The 17,887-nt window shown below is 36.6% G+C and overlaps 1 protein-coding gene across 2 annotated transcripts in view; it reads left to right on the top strand.

Moving 5' to 3' along the window:
- Positions 1 to 17,887, top strand: part of atad2b (ATPase family AAA domain containing 2B) — a 208,399-nt gene that overhangs the window by 135,195 nt on the left and 55,317 nt on the right. For both annotated transcript variants that reach the window (XM_059981809.1, XM_059981808.1), the window contains exons 12-17: positions 5,265 to 5,439; positions 5,543 to 5,631; positions 7,548 to 7,707; positions 10,420 to 10,510; positions 13,064 to 13,375; positions 16,870 to 17,008. In XM_059981809.1, coding sequence (XP_059837792.1) covers positions 5,265 to 5,439; positions 5,543 to 5,631; positions 7,548 to 7,707; positions 10,420 to 10,510; positions 13,064 to 13,375; positions 16,870 to 17,008 — 966 coding nt within the window. The remainder of the gene's footprint in view (positions 1 to 5,264; positions 5,440 to 5,542; positions 5,632 to 7,547; positions 7,708 to 10,419; positions 10,511 to 13,063; positions 13,376 to 16,869; positions 17,009 to 17,887) is intronic.

The raw sequence follows: 17,887 nt of genomic DNA, 5'->3' as shown, positions 1-17,887 counted from the left end.
CACTTCCAGTTTAATGTACAGTCGGCCCTCCTTATCTGCGAATTCTGCATGTACGAATTAAACCAACCTAAAATTGTGAAAACCCGGAAGTGCTCTTCCAGCACTTGTTGTTCGAGCATGAACAGACTATTTTTTCTTGTCATTATTCCCTAGACAATGCAGTATAATAACTATTTTACATAGTATTTACATTGTATTAGGTATTATAAGTAATCTAGAGATGATTTAAAGTATACGGGAGGATGTGCGTGGGTAATCGTGGATTGGGATAGAAAAAAATGTTAAGTTCTCTTACTAAGTAAGTCAGAACAGGTACATCCGGTATTATTTTGTGTCATTTAGTCAAATGTTTGTCTTATTATATAGTATATATTTTACCTTTCTATGCATATAAAACACTTAAGAACGTATATTTCAGTGCCGGGCTCGGGAAAGGAATTTCCCAAGTTTGATCCAGTGACAGATCGCTCCCGAGTGCACTCTCTATGGTTGATGTGGAGGATCAAAAACCCAAAACCCAATAATTAAACCACTGTGTTGCTTAGTAATAAGGCAGTGAAGCGGGGAAGATTTTAAAAGGGCAGAAATTCTAAATTGGGTTTCATTTGGAGAAGGAAGTCGGATCAGAACAGGAGTGTGGCGGGAGCCATTTTGACTTTCTCTTATTCTCATCGGAGTTGAGAGAGGCGGGACTGCGCAGGCGTGTGACGTTGGGCGGTGAAGCAGGGAAGATTTAAAAAAGGCAGAAATTCTAAATCGGGTTTCATTTGGAGAAGAAATTGTAATGGGAGATAAGAGATGGTGGAGGAACTGAACGAGTATTTTGCATCAGTCTTCACTGAGGAAGACATCAGCAATATACCAGACATTCAAGGGTGTCAGGGAAGAGAAATAAGCGCAGTCACAATTACGACAGAGAAAGTACTCAGGAAGCTGAATAGTCTAAGGGTAGATAACCTGGACCGGTTGGAATGCACCCTCGTGTTCTGAAGGAAGTAGCAGTGGAGATTGCAGAGGCATTAGCAATAATCTTTCAAAAGTCGATAGATTCTGGCCTGGTTCCGGAGGACTGGAAAGTTGCAAATATTGCTCCGCTATTTAAGAAGGGGGCAAGGAAGCAGAAAGGAAACTACAGACCTGTTAGCTTGACATCGGTGGTTGCTAAGTTGTTGGAGTCGATTGTCAAGGATGAGGTTACGGAGTACTTGGCGGCATATGACAAGATAGGCAGAACTCAGCATGGTTTCCTTAAAGGAAAAACCTGCCTGACAAACCTAGTGCAATTTTTTTGAGGAAATTACAAGTAGGCTAGACAAGAGAGATGCAGTGCATGTTGTGTATTTGGATTTTCAGAAGGCCTTTAACAAGGTGCTGCACATGAGGCTGCTAGCCAAGATAAGAGCCCATGGAATTACAGGAAAGTTACATATGTGGATAGAGCGTTGGTTGATTGGCAGGAAACAGAGAGTGGGAATAAAGGGATCCCATTCTGGTTGGCTGCTGGTTACCAGTGGTGTTACAGGGGTCTGAGGTTGGGGCGGCTTCTTTTTATGTTGTATATCAACGATTTGGATTATGGAATAGATGGCTTTATGGCTAAGTTTGCTGATGATACAAAGGTAGGTGGAGGGGCTGGTAGTGCTGAGTAAACAGAGAGTCTGCAGAGAGACTTGGATAGATTGGGGGCATGGGCGAAGAAGTGGCAAATGAATTACAGTGTCGGAAAGTGTACGGTCATACACTTTGGTAGAAGAAATAAACGGGCAAACTCTTATATATAAGGGGAGAGAATTCAAAGTTCTGAGATGCAATGGGACTTGGGAGTCCTCATGCAGGATGCCCTTAAGGTTAACCTCCAGGTTGAGTCGGTGGTGAAGAAGGCGAATGCAATGTTGGCATTCATTTCTAGAGGAATAGAGTATAGGAGCAGGGATGTGATGTTGAGGCTCTATAAGGCACTGGTAAGACCTCACTTGGAATACTGTATGCAGTTTTGGGCTCCTTATTTAATAAAGGATGTGCTGACGTTGGAGAGGGTTCAGAGAAGATTCACTAGAATGATTCCGGGAATGAGAAGCTTAACGTATGAGGAACGTTTGACCTCTCTTGGACTGTACTCCTTGGAGTTTAGAACTATGAGGGGGGACCTCATAGAAGTAGTTTGAATGTTGAAAGGCATGGACAGAGTGGATGTGGCAAAGTTGTTTCCCATGGTGTGGGAGTCTCGTACGAGAGGACATGACTTAAGGATTGCAGAGCGCCCATTCAGAACAGAGATGTGAAGAAAATTTTTTTAGCCAGAGGGTGGTGAATCTATGGAATTTGTTGCCACGGGCGGCAGTGGAGGCCAAGTCATTGGGTGTATTTAAGGCAGAGATTGATAAGTTTCTGAGTAGTCAGGACATCAAAGGTTATGGTGAGAAGGCGGGGGAATGGGACTAAAGGGGAGATTGGATCAGCTCATGATGAAATGGTGGAGCAGACTCGATGGGCCGAATGGCCAACTTCCTGCTCCTTTGTCTTATGGTCTTATGGTCTAATAATTGTAGCTTTCATCGGGGCAGAACCTTTCTCACTTTATCCTTTAAAATTGTTTCAATCGTTGACCAACGTAGCCTAATGCTTTTCCAATGACAGATGGCGTTTCACCTCTTTCCAATCACTTTATTATTTCCACTTTATTTTCAATTGTGATTGTGATTATTTTCATGAACAGAAACACGGATTCAGATCTCTGCTGCCGGGTCCTAATGTCCACTTCACTGAGACAGGTTAAATAAGGTCTGGGGTTCCGCTGGGTCCTAAGGTTCAGCGCATTGAGACAGGTTGAATAAGGGACTTGAGCATCCGCAACTTTTGGTATCTGCGAGGGGTCTCGGAACCAATCCCTCGCAGATAAGGAGGGTGGACTGTATTGCATTTAGTGTTCGCCTTGCTCAACACTGAAAAAGCCAGATTAAATCACTGCTTTGCAGAACACTTCTGTTCATTGTGCTAAGATATCTGTGAGCTTCCAGTTGACTGCTATTTTAAATCATGTCATTGTCTTTTCCCTTTAACTCTGACTGGCTTACCACACTGATCCACTGTAGGCTCATTTTACTGCACCTTATCTTCCATCAAGGGACATTCTAGCCTTCAGGACCCAGTGGTGCTTTGTGGGTAACCTGTCTTCTCTGTTTGTATCACAAACGACCAGTTCTATCTATTTTGTAATATTAGCTTGACTTTAGATTAATCCTGTAGAGGTACTTCTGTTTGCCCCAAGTGTTGTGTAATTAAGATGATTGACAATGGTCAGTGTATTTTTGTAGTCTTTGATAACAATATGATTAGTCATTAAGCACGCTGACGATCACATCACTTTTACAAATCGTGCAGTATGTTATAGGGGAGTGTACACAAAAGAGCAATGTACTTTCATTTTAAAACTTTAATGTATTAGGTTGAGTAAATATTCATATAAAATACACTGCAAAAATTCTTGTACTTCAGATTGCATTTTGTATTATTAAGTAATTAGTAGATTAAGATTTATTTTAATACCTTGTAATTCAGAAGTATGTTTATTTTTTTCTGACCCGTGTTTATGATTGACTGTAGAATGTTTGGATATGGATTCAGATGTAGGTATAATATTGGTTTAAACAGGGATCTGTAGTTGACTATACACTTTACAGAACATGAAAATAGTACTAATTTAAGTGTCATATTTTGTTATTAGTTATTCTCTTTTTAGTGATTGTATAAAAGGCATGTGATTGCTTTTAGTACAGCTGTCAGCAACATTTGTATGGTATCTTTTGAGAAAAAAACAGCTCAAGGTGCTTTAGTACCTATCAAAAAAGTAAAAGTTCTTCCTGAATATTCTAAAATGAAGTTCAATTGACGTAATTTTAGTTTGTTTATTTATTTAGTTTATACTTGTTGGTTGCTCAACAGAGTTAGAGTACAGGTTTCCCCCACTATCCGAAGGTAGAGCGTTCCTATGAAACAGTTTATAAGCTGAAATGTAATGCGAAGAAGCAATTACCATTAATTTGTATGGGAAAAATTTTTGAGCATTCCCAGACCCAAAAAATAACCTACCAAATCATACCTAATAACACATAAAACCTAAAATAACACTAACATATAGTAAAAGCAGGAATGATATGATAAATATACAGCCTATATAAAGTAGAAATATTGTATGTATGTTGTAGTTTCACTTATCAAAATCGAGAAGTCAGCGAGCCAAAATCAATGTGGAAAAAAATCGGCACGTGCACGCATGTACATGCATGCGCACACAACTGCCCACACAAGGCTTCACGGTCATGGTAGTCTTTCTCGGGGTAAACACACGTATGAAGCAGGCGTCTTTTTTACATAAAAGTAAAAATCCTCCTTGGTTAGCGATAACAGGTACTAAGGTAGGTCTTTCGTAACAGCGAGCTGTTGTAAAGCAAACATTTGAAAATCGGGGGCCACCTGTATAATGATTGTTTAAAGGTATCACTTCAAAGTTCAAAGTAAATTTATTATCGAACTACATATGTGAGCATATGTGTCATCATATAAACCTTGAGATTTGTTTTCTTATGGGCATATTCAGTAAATCCAAGAACCATAACAGTCAATGAAAGTCTGCACCCAACAGGATGAACAACCAATATATAAAAGACTACAAATTGTGCAAATTCAGAAGGAAAAAAGAAATAATTCTATAAATAAGCAATAAACATTGAGAACATGAGATGAAGAGTCCTTGAAAATGAGTCCATATCTTGTGGAAATAGTTCAGTGATGGGGCGAGTGAAGTTATACTCACTAGATTAAATATAGGTTTTCTTTATTTTATTGCTGGAAGCCATAGTACTATTTAACTAATATTGTCTGTCCTGATATGTTTATTAGTTCCTCCATATGAAGAAAATCTATGATTTTTGACTTACAGTAAATAAATGTCTACACTTTAAATGAAAGAAATGTCTCAAGTCACATGTTGACCTTAGTTCAATGATTGCAGATTCAGACCGAGATGGAATGTTCTGAATTGAGACTTACCTTGGAGCCCTAACTATGTCATTGGGTTTGAGAAGGTTCTATACCATTTTTAAGATGTAGCATTAACTTTAGGTATGTTTGACAAATCAAGGGTTGTAATATATCTGGAAGAGAGGAGAAATAGGAAATATTTATATATTTCCAAAGTTCTGTGAAGGTAATTAAAACATTGAAAAATGTCCATTTTTAAATTCCATTTTTGTTGAATGACATAGGGGTTGTTTATTCTATGGGCCTCCTGGAACAGGCAAGACCTTGATGGCTAGAGCCTTGGCAAATGAATGCAGTGTGGGAGACAAGAAGGTTTCATTCTTCATGCGGAAAGGTGCAGATTGCCTTAGCAAATGGGTAGGAGAGTCTGAGCGCCAACTCAGGCTGCTGTTTGATCAGGTAAAGAAAACATTTGGCAACATATTTCCCATTGATATTGCATGCATAATTCTTGTTTTTATGTAGAATTTGTAGGCCTAGTTCAAAATTTAATTTTTTATAGGCTTACTTAATGCGACCGTCCATAATTTTTTTTGATGAAATTGATGGCCTGGCACCAGTTCGTTCAAGCAGACAAGATCAAATTCATAGGTAAGGAATTATGAATTCTGTTGTAGCTGCAATCTTGTGGAGTTGTTTGGAGGGCATGAATTTGCCAACTTGTTTGACATATGAACATGTTGAACACCATTACTCAAATCCTTTGCAGTTGCCACATCCAAAGAATTATTCCTCTGCTAGTAATAGAAATAGCAGGAAAATTGAATTCAGAGCCTGTGTTAATTTATTTGTTTTCCTGAATACTTTTCCATGTTGAATTTTTAAAGTTTTGGAATGAGCTAGCTATAGTACTGCGAAATTCTCATTTAACATACATTAAGTTGAAATCCCATCTGTACCTGAAAATTTAGAATTTGAATTCAATGCTAAATTTAAAATATTTTGCCGTGGTAATTGTCTGGTTTTTGTTATGTGGGTTGGTAATATGTGGGGAGTAGGAAGATGGATACCTCTCAATACCAGACACCAGGTTCAGCCCATTAACCTATCAATCTGCATGTCTTGGGAAATGTGTTCCCACATGCTTCCTTAAGATGTGTGTTTATATGTTAATTGCAGAGCAAATTGTGATAGAATCTGGGGTGAATTGATTGGATATTGAAGAGAGTAAAAGGTTTGGTATAATAGCGTGTTTGATGTTCGTTATAGACTGTCACGTACATGGAACCCTGTAAAAGTATCAGCAGCATACAGAACATACCTGGAGTCTGGTTTTGCTGTTAACAAAACACTGTTTTATTAGTAACTTAAACCAGGTAAATCAAGAGTTAACAGTGTTATGCATATATAGGTGTAAATAAAATTCCCAAACTTACTCAAGCTCAGGTAGCAAGAGTTACAGTTTTACGATGGTATGTAAGAAAAGTTCAGTTCAGATGCATGGGATTGAAGTGAGATGTTTGTAATCAAAAGATGAATGTTGTGAGAAGGCAGTTAGTCGATATTCCAAAGATTCCACAACAGCAATACAAAATAACATTAGCAGTAGGTTTTATCTTCGAAGTTGTTCCACTCCACACACAAAGTATCACAGACAGTAATCTTCAACAAATATCCTTTCAACACAAGTGGTACCACACCCGAATTCAGCTACGGGACATCTCAAAGTGGTAGCCACAGGATACTTGAACAGAATCCACATATGGATTATCACCAACAGTAGAATATCACAAAGGGGACCATCTTCAATGGAACCACCTCCTAGACATGGGTCGACACACTGGTAGATTCCACAAGGTTACCCCAGTCACACGACGTGATAGCCACTTATCCAGTTTCATGACTATGAAATAACTCCAACAGTGATTTGCCACAGGGGTGCCTTTCTTCAGTGAATTACCACACTCAGACAAAGGGTAAACAAACACGAATTCACAAAGGTTTCCCCTCACCAGAGAACCCACTCCTGTGGATTAACTAAGTGACAATCACACTTCCTTAGCCGAATGGAATCAAACTCACCCTCATGAGCTACTTAGAGAGTCCAAACAGTGATCACTTTGTCACAATGTTTCTTCTGTTTCAAACCTTCCTCTCCTCTCTTTTCTCTGCAAACTTGTTCTAGTTGCAGAAAACTTGTGAGAGTCATTTATCAATACTCAGGATCGATCGCAACTCACTCCATTAGAATCTGCAGTTTTGGACAATGAGTAGTTGTCCATTCCTAATGTAACATTTATCTGTAGGATAAACTTGATGTGCATTTCTATTTTATAGTTACCCAAGTTGGACACCCTGAAGCAACACTCTACTTTCATAGTTATGATCCATAATGTTTTCTGAAGTTAACTATCTGTTGTGGCCAAAGCAATTGAAATTTACATACTTACATCTAGTTATACTCTCAGTGTTGTACAGTATACTGTATTTGATGGTAGAAATGTTGTTGGGTTCTGACTATTCATATTTATCAATGAGGATAAATGACTAATTCTTGTGTTTTTCAGTTCTATAGTGTCAACATTACTGGCACTGATGGATGGACTGGACAATAGGGGGGAAATAGTTATAATTGGTGCTACAAATAGACTTGATTCGATTGATCCTGCACTCAGGAGACCTGGTCGTTTTGATAGGGAATTCCTTTTTAACCTGCCTGATAAAAAGGTAAATGAAAAATAACTTCTGATATATTCCCCCCTTTTATAAAGCTCTTCTATTAGTACCGTTCCTATGGCTCTTGTCCAATCTTAGCGGTAGTAAGCTGCAATTTTTAGTGATGTTGTTCAGTTCCAAATAATTTCAATAAAACAATGATTTGATCATATCAGTAATAGTTTACTGAGAAGCCAAACACAATGACTAAAGGTGTGCATATTATCCAAGTATCTGACAAATCCCAAATTCCACTTGCAAGTTTAAAAACAAACTTAACTGTCCAACAGTGTTTTTTTTTAATATCAACATTCAGTATAGCTATGTTATGATCATAGGGAGAGTATCATGTTTTCTATTTATTAAAGGCTCTGCAGTTTTCTCTATTGTTTTAGTTGCTCCACATACATTTATAATATTATGAGGAAATTGTTCCTTATTTGTTTGTACCTCTAAAATCTCTTTCATTAAATTATTTGGTGTGTAATCACCATGTTCATAATTTGCAGTTCTGGAATTTGGATTTTCCACAGATTCTTCTTCCCATGCTATTTTATTTAATCTTTATCCCATTATACACATAATTTGACTTTCTCATCACACAATTCACTGCAACTACATTCTTATCAAAGGTGTTAAAGGAATTTCTTCTGGAATACTTGTGGAAATAATCTCTCTATGTCTTCTGAGTGGATATAGTGCAAAATGAATTTTTGGTAATATTTTTGTAGAATTTTTAAAAATTCAATTGGTTTCAATTGATTCTTTTTTCAATAGGGACTTGAATTTGGTGTATTCAATTTGGTGCTGCTTGGCAGAATATTTTAGACTTTGTTCTTTCACTGCCTGCTGTCTTTGACCTCTGTGTTTCTGGGGGTTGTCAAAGTCCATTGGGTAGTGCTAGGTGAGAGGCCTTGCATTCCTTGCTTGAAGTCTGCTTGTCATTCATGGCTTGTTCCATTTTTTTGAACAGCCAGAAAGTAGAGGTCCACAGTAAGGTTATTCCAGTGGGTGCAACATCAGGTAAATGTGACCGTGGAGTTTCTGGTTGGCTGCCAGTGACTAGTGGCTTTCTTTCCTTGCCCTACATGGTATTACAGGAAAGATAGTGGCTAATTGGCAGGAAGCAAAGAATGGGAATAAAGGGTGCCTTTTCTGATTGGCTGCTGGTGACCAGTGATGTTCCACAGGGGTCTATGTTGAGACTGATTCATTTTACGTTATATGTCAGTGATTTGGATAATGGAATAGATGGCTTTGTTGCAAAGTTTGCAGATAATACGAAGAAGATAGGCGGAGGGACAGGTAGTTTTGAAGAAATGAGGCTACAGAAGGATTTAGATTAGTAGAATGGACAAGGAAATAACTGATGGAATATGATGTTAGGAAGTGTATGGTCAGGCACTTTGTTATAAGAAATTAAAGGGTTGACTATTTTCTAACTGGTGAGAAAATACAAAAATCTGAGGCACAAAGACATTTGGGAGTCCTTGTGCAGAATTCCGTAAAGGTTAATTTTCAGGTTGAATCTGTGGTGAGGAAGGCAAATGCAATGTTAGCATTCATTTCATGAAGACTAGAATGTCAAAGCAAGGATGTAATGTTGAGACTTTATAAAGCACTGGTGAGGCCTCACTTGGAGTATTGTGAGTAGGTATGGGCCCACTATCTTAGAAAGATTGTGCTGAAACTGGAGGGGGTTCAAAGGAAGTTCACGAAAGTGATTCCAGGATTAAACAGCTTGTCGTATGAAGAGAGTTTGATGGCTCTGGGCCTGCATTTAGTAAATTTAGTCAATTTAGTAAAATGAGGGGTGACCTAATTGAAATCTATTGAATGGTAAAAGGCCTTGATAGAGTAGATGGAGAAAGGATGTTTCCTATGGTGGGAGTCCAGAGGACACAGCCTCAAAATAGAGGGGTTTCTTTTTAGAACACTCATGAGGAGGAATTTCTTTAACCAGAGAGTGGTCAATCTGTGGAATTCTTTGCCACAGGCAGCTGTGCCGAATCTCTATGCACATTTAAGGCAGAGGTTTATAGATTCTTGATTGGTCAGGAAATGAAGGGATTGGTGGAGTGGAGGGGGAGGGAAAGGTAGGAGATTGGGGCTAAGAGGAAAATGGATGAAATATGAAATAGCAGAGGAAACTCAATGGGTCAAATTACCTAATTCTGCTCCTATATCTTGTGGTCTAGATCAATTCATAAAATACTAGTTTTTATTTACATTATTGTTTAGATTATGAAAAATTATATTGGTTAAAATATTTTTATTTCCTCCTCCATTTGCTATAACTCTCTTTCTAAATTTTGTGTCTTGTGTGATTCAGATTGTTATAGTCCACTTTTTCATAGGAATATAGCTGCAATGATTGATCTCTGAAAGGGACATTTAAGAATGTCTCTAACACAAGATTGATCTGAAATTTCCTAAATTGAGACTGAGGCAGAACTCAAATCTTCTAGATATGGAAAGGAGTATTTACTTGGAGCTCTGGGTGTGGTGAGGAATGCAGTGGTTTTGAATATTAAGTGATTAATTGAATGTCCAAGTTATAAATTTTTGAATGCATGTTTTTGTTCGACCATTGATTAATTTCCTGAGAAATAGGTATAATAATAGAAATTTTGCCAAATCAATATTGTTTAAATATTGTACAGTTGTATATTTCTGATTTGAAGTGTTTAGCCTACATCTTGTTGATTTTTCAATCATATATAGGCACGGAAGCACATATTTCAGATCCATACCAGAGACTGGAATCCAAAACCTTTGCAGGGTTTCCTTGAAGAATTAGCTGAAAAGTGTGTAGGTGAGTTAAAATAATGACATTTCTATTCATCATTGCATGTATTATTGAAGTATTATGATAAGTATTAGTTACTTGCAAGAATTGTATTGTTTTAACTGCAGTGAAAATAAATGAAGTTATGTGATTGATCTATTTCAACTCTATTTCATTGGAAGCATTATGAGTTACATTGAATATATAAAAGACTGTGTTCTTCAACTAGTTTATTTTTAAAATGTTTATGTATGCAAACATTTACTTGGTATTTGACTTATTTCTACATTCTTAATTGAGCTCCATGTTTAAGGGCGTCTGATTTTTAATTCTGCACTTTCAGCTGGATTGGAGGTTAAATAGTAGTATCTTTTAACCGTATAACAATTACAGGCCAGAAACAGGCCATCTCGGCCCTTCTAGTCCGTGCTGAATGCTTACTCTCACCTCATCCCACCGACCTGCACTCAGCCCATAACCCTCCATTTCTTTCCTGTCCATATACCTATCCAATTTTTTTTAAATGACAATATCAAACTTGCCTCTACCACTTCTTTTTCCATCTTTTTATTATCATTATTAATAACAAAATAAAATTGGTACATAGATAATGGGATTACAAACGTACATATTTCAACTAACTATAAAAGATTACAAAAACAATGATTACAGTATAAATGAGTATTCCCACATTGTAAAAGATACAATATATAAATAGACAAGGCAAACCTAGGTGTATCATAACATAAAATAAAAAGGAAAAAAGAAAAAAAATCATCATGCAAAAACTAATCTAAAAATCTAATAACTAATAGAAGAAAAAAACAAAAAAAAATAAAAAAAGAGAGAAAAGAGAAAAAAAAAAGGCTGTTTATAATATCTCACAAAAGTACAAAATCATCAGTGTCGTCAACTCCGATCCTCTTGACATGTATGAAAGCAAAACTGGAAAATCAAATAGGCCTGGAACAGGGTCCTATTACATCATATGAAAATATTGAATAAATGGTCTCCATATCTTTTCAAATTTAGTAGAAGTGTCAAATACACCACTTCTAATTTTTTCTAAACTTAAACATAACATAGTTTGAGAAAACCAATGAAATACAGTAGGAGGATTAATTTCCTTTCAATTCAACAAAATAGATCTTCTAGCCATTAGTGTAAGAAATGCAATCATTCAACAGGCGGAAGAAGATAAATGAAGTGAGTCCATCATTGGTAAACCAAAAATTGCGGTAATAGGATGAGGTTGTAAATCAATGTTCAATACCGCAGAGATAATATCAAAAATATCTTTCCAATATTTTTTCAAAAGTGGACACGACCAGAACATATGAGTTAAAGACACTATTTCAGATTGACATCTATCACAAATAGGATTTATATAGGAATAAAAATGAGCCAATTTATCCTTGGACATATGGGCCCTATGTATGACCTTAAACTGTATTAATGAATGTTTGGCACATATAGGTGATGTATTAACTAATTGAAGAATTCTATCTCAATTCTCAATAGGAATACTAAGGTTAAGCTCTCTTTCCCAATCATTTTTTGTCTTATAAAGGGGCCCTGAACATATCTTCATAGTTATTTTATAAAGTTTTGATATAAGCCCTTTCTGAAAGGGGTTTAATTCAAATTCTCCAAAATACCTGAAGACACAAAATTTGGAAAAGTAGGAAGTACAGTATTTAAAAAATTCCTAATCTGTAAATATCTAAAAAAAATGAAATCTAGACAAATTATATTTATTAGATAATTGCTCAAAAGACATAAAACAATTATCCAAAAATAAATCAGAAAATTGTAGTAATCCCTTAGTTTTCCAAGCCGAATAAGCTTGGTCTATGCCTCTACCGCGTCTACTGGAAACTTGTTCCACACAGCTACCACTCTCTGAGTAAAGAAGTTCCCACTTATGTTACCCCTAAACTTTTGCCCCCTAACTCATCTCATGTCCTCTTGTTTGAATCTCCACTACTCTCAATGGAAAACCCCTATCCACATCAACTCTATCTCCCTCAAAATTTTAAATACCTCTATTAAGTCCCCCCCTCAACCTTCTACGCTCCAAAGAATAAAGACCTAACTTGTTCAACCTTTCCCTGTAACTTAGGTGCTGAAACCCAGGTAACATTCTAGTAAATCTCCTCTGTCCTCTCTCTATTATACAGAGTACTCTAATGTACTCTCTCTTTTATCGTCTATTTCAATGGATATTTTTATATGTGAGTTTTATGAAATGCATTGTGTTTCAAAATTAATTCTCAGCATATGGGTGTCACTGCTGGAAATTCCATCTTTTTCTTGATGCAATTTGTCCTAAAGTCGGAAGTATTTTTGTTCAAAGTGCTTAGTGCATGCCTACTATTAAATATTTCTAAACATGAATGAATGAAAGGATACTATACTGAATAAGTAATACATGCATCTTATGTATATAAGATTATGTCCTCTGAATCAAAAGCATTTTACATTTTCACAGTTTAAAGTCAGGCTTGAGGAATTGTAAAATGAAAGATTTGTTTTGATTATTTTTTCTCTTCAAAAAGTATTTAATTTCCTTCCCAAAAGGGTACTGTGGAGCTGATATTAAAGCACTTTGCACTGAGGCAGCCTTGTTTGCCCTTCGTCGGCGTTACCCTCAGATTTATGCAACCAGTCAGAAGCTGCAGCTGGATGTCTCATCTATTGTCATAAGTGCGCAGGACTTCTATCTTGCCATGCAGAACATTGTGCCTGCTTCTCAACGAGCTGTGACCTCATCAGGAGAAGCACTATCACACATCATTAGACCTCTGCTGGAGAATGCCTTCAATGGAATTCTGATTGCTTTGTACAAGGTTTTTCCTCATGCGGAACCAACACCGAATGACAACAAAGATGGTCTGTATTTAAATAGCATTTTATTGCTGTTGTCTTGTTACTTCTGCATGGCTAAGATAAACCTCTTTTGTTATTGGGGTCCAGAAAAGTGTGATATTAAGTAATTTATGTGTTCACTAATACTTTTGAATTTTGGTGATGGTAGTAATATTCGTGTAAAGTTTAACCAGTCGTACAGACTTAGCAATTATTTTAATTAATGTATTTCCATGAAGGGTTTCTGCCTGAAAAGTGAACTGTTTATTCCTCTCCATTGATGTTGCCTGAATTGCAGAGTTCCTTAAGAATTTAGTGTCTATTGCTCTGGATTTCCAGCATCCACAGAATCTCTTATGTCCACTTCTGAATTGACATTCGACTTCCATTAGTGTGGAGACTATAACTGTACACAATATCCTGGCTGTGACCTAACCAAAATAATATTGTGGCGAACATTTGGTCCATAATGACAGATGAGGAAGCTCATTAACTCATCAACTGTTTTATTGTGATAAACACAAAACAGACTGGGTACCATGACCCGGAAGAGAACCCCACCAGTCAGGGGAGGTGACCATCACACACCCTGGTTACAGTTAGGGTCACCCACAAATACACAAAAACGAATTGTATAACCCAAGCTAAAATGTAATGAACTGGAACTTCCCACCATAATCCCACAAAAGCATTTCAACAGAAGAGCAATAAAGAGTGCCAGCCATTGGAAATGCAGGGATGGGCTGGACCATGCACTCCCTCCCCCCCACCAAGTGCGTCACAATATAAAATTGTATCATGACCTCCATGCTCTCATATTTTATATCCTAGCAAAAAGTAAGCATCCTTTCCACCTTCTGCACAATCTTATCCAATGGGCTGCTTCCCTTGGGGATCTGTAGACTCGTACACCAACATGTCCAGTATGTCCTATTGCTATTAGAGTTCCAGAATATATCACCTTGCACTTATTGAGTTTAATGCCCATCTTTCATTGTTCTGCCCAACCTCTAAGCTGATCAGAATTCTTCTGTGCCCTAAAATGTCCCTCTTCATTATCATTAGAGTGAGGCCCTCTGTTGATCGAGGTCAACCATGGATGTCGCATCGTAGCTGTCTACGTGATATATAAGCCAGTATGCAAGCCAGGGCAATACAAGATGAAGAGCAAGCTGTTGGCCATGCAGCAGCTTCTTCCTCTCCACACAGTTGATGCCTGCAGGAATGCAGAGATGGATACAGTTTAGCAGAAGTTGCCAGTTAGATTGAACTCATAAGTCTGCCTTTGTGACTCCAGCTCCAGATTTTTTCTTGGTTTTTCCTCCTGAAATTTTCCCTATGAGTGGGTTTAGCGGCAAGACAGAGGTTTGAGATCAGTTTTCCTTATCCTAGATGAACTACCAACCATTGTTGACAAACCCTATCTGTCCAAAGCAGTTGGTTTTAAGGCACCAGTAATACACTATTACCCCTTCTGTCAGTAGAAACAGTTATGCTGGGTTTAATAGCTAAGCCACACATGAAGGCCAGAGGTGGACATGGTTATCAGAGGATCTTTGAGACGCAAGTCATTGGGAGCATTTAATAGGTATTGGGAGTTTATCCCACTACCTCCCCCAAACCAATATCAATAGCAATAATAAAAACACTAACAACTGTAATCAAAAACAACAATAAAATTTGCATAATCTGAAAGCCTAGTTGTATTTCATACATTCACATTCAAATCACCAATTTGTATAATGAATAGTAAGAGTTTCAATCCCAGTCCTCATGGTACAGACTTAGTTGTAGGCTTCCATTCACAAGGTAGCCTGCCCTTGGTCATAAACCATCCATTATGAAAATGAGCTAATTAATAAAGCAAGAATTATTTAGTGTGGAGTTGTTTGATCTATTTACTTTTTAAATATTGGAAGTGATTTGTAATAACCCTGACACTTGCAGCTTAGATTTGTATTGGGAAGCAAATCTGCAAATCAGCAAAGTGCCAAATTGCTGCAAGAAAAAGTCAAACTGAAACTTCTCCTGTACTGTAACCAAAACTTCTCTACTCCTTAACCCACTTTTGTTAAAATTGGATTGTGTTATTCAGGCTGATCTGAGTTATATTTTATATACCATCATTCTGTTGACTAACATTTATAGTTTCCATTGAGTTCAGACTGTTTTGATGGTCAGTGCTCATATTGGACTTCTGCAATTTTCAGCTGTTTATATTTGTTTGGATGTTAGTTCTTCCTGTGTTGACTTGCTAAGTCAGGTTCATTTGACTGTCCTATTTGTTTATTCTTACACACATATTAAATTATAGTCAGAGCTCAGCTTATTTCCAGTGAGAGTTACCTTGTTGCAATTTTAATAGAATTAGAGCTAAAATTACACCATTTTTTTAATGGTGTGCTTTGTTTAAGTTAGTGCTTTCTGATCTCATCAAGAATCCAAAGAAAGACATGGACATTATAACTCTGATTTAAAAAATCTGTATTAATTAACTCCACTACAAAACTGAAAATGACAAGAAGCATTTTTCTCCTAGAAGTAACATTACTGCACAATTTAAAGTTGGTAATGTTTCTCTTTGAGGACTTCATTGTGTAAGCCAAATGTGTCTAATTTTATTGTGGTGTTATGCTTCCTGTGGTTTTCTGATAGGAAGCGGCTGATCAATAAGAGACATAATTGAAATCTGAAAATAGTATCATTAAGGTTTTCTTTAAGATTTGTTGATGAACAGGCATAGAAATGTGAGTCTAGCTTTGATCAAAGTGAACTTTTTTAAACAGCAAAACAAATGTAACAATTTATAAGTGAAAAGAAACTTTAGCACATTTAATATCATTAATTTTGTTAGTCATTTTGGAACATTTAACAGTAAAACTTGACTATTATTTTACAATACTTTTCTAATATTTAACTTGGGACTTGATTTAATGTGTGTAGTTTGCCAATCTGTAGTTAGCTGGTGTGATATAATTCTATTAACTTAAATTGTTGGTTATTATTATAAACTGTTAATGAATAAATATGATGAAGAAGAAGAATAGCCCTTAACTCGCCAGTGGAGTTATCGGGGCGCCGTCTTTTGATGGTGTTTACATAGCAAGCTATTCTTGTTTAACGAGGCCGAGTTGCTAGCTTGACGCTCAACCTGACTTGGATTCGAACTCGGGAACCTTCGCTCAGATATTATTGTGCAACTAAGAAGGACTAATGAATAAATATAGTTCATAATAAAAATACACTTGTTGAACACATTAAATTAACTAAGTTTTTGGATGATGTAGATGTTTTTCAGATGACCAATATTTTATATTCAGTAACTGGTTAATGTGTGTGTTTGCATTGTGAATTCCTTTTTGGCGCTATTGTGATAAAATATATTGTTGGAAAATGATATTTTGAAATGTTTTCTGAGAAGTTTGTGATTTTCACATACCCTTATATCTGTATTGTGCTTTATAAAACAGTTTTAAGAGATAATACTCCATCACCTTACACTTGCTTTTCTTTGTCAGATGCTGTGAATCACATTCTGGAAGATTACATCCACAGTGATGATGAGGTTGAGCAAACTATTTTTGAGAGTTCTTCACTGGGATCACCAAAGAAACAAACTCCAGCTACTAAACATAAACCCTTTATGCACTTCTCCATGTGAGTACCTAGATATAATGTACTGAAAGTATGCTGTTTGGCTATTGAGTTCTATTAATGTAAAGGTACAGTAGAAGTTCCCTTGTGCAAAAGGCTGTTGGATTTCTGATGTTTTTAAATTTATGTAGGTAAAGATTAAGTAATTACAGGTAAAATAATAATATCTATTCAATGTGTTTTAATTGTCCCCAGGCACCATGTATTTTGCGTGTTAATTTCCTGTTGGTTATGTTCACCTTAAAATATAGGTGAACAGTGAACATCTTAAATATAAACAAGCCAAACTCCAAATAATTAACAAATGAATTCCTGTCTGTTCACCTCCTGATATATCATTATGAGAGTAATACTATTTGCCTGGTGCCTGCCAAATGCATTGAGCTAGTTCAGTGTGTTCAGGGTTTGCACTGGGTAATAAGTGTTGACTTTGTCACAAGGAAACATTGAATATTAAGTGAACTTAATTAAATCAGGTTAAATTTTTATTATTTGTTCAGGGAAGTCCCATATTATTAAAGAATAATTGAAAATATATGGGCTTGGAAGTTCAGTTTCATTGCAGATTTTGCCCCAGTGTGATTGAAAAGCTATTGAGCTTGGTGTAAACTTTTTATCATTTTATTATGTGTGTGCCATTCCAACACACCTGTTATTGTGCACTAGAGCTTCTGGGGAAGTGATCGCTAGTTAGAAATGTTGATGAACTTTTAATTTATTAAATAATAGCTTGAGTCATCATAGCTAAATTAGATTTCTTTTGAACTCTTTTTCAATGCAAGAATTATTGTAGGAAAGGTGATGTGCTTAACATCAACACCTGGAATTATGATGTTGCAGCCATTATTGAGACTTGGTTGCTGGAGGGGCAGGACTGGCAGC

Source organism: Hypanus sabinus, chromosome 10 (genome assembly GCF_030144855.1).
Source record: "Hypanus sabinus isolate sHypSab1 chromosome 10, sHypSab1.hap1, whole genome shotgun sequence".
Classification (NCBI taxonomy): Eukaryota; Metazoa; Chordata; class Chondrichthyes; order Myliobatiformes; family Dasyatidae; genus Hypanus; species Hypanus sabinus.
This window is presented reverse-complemented; position numbering and strand designations above follow the sequence as displayed.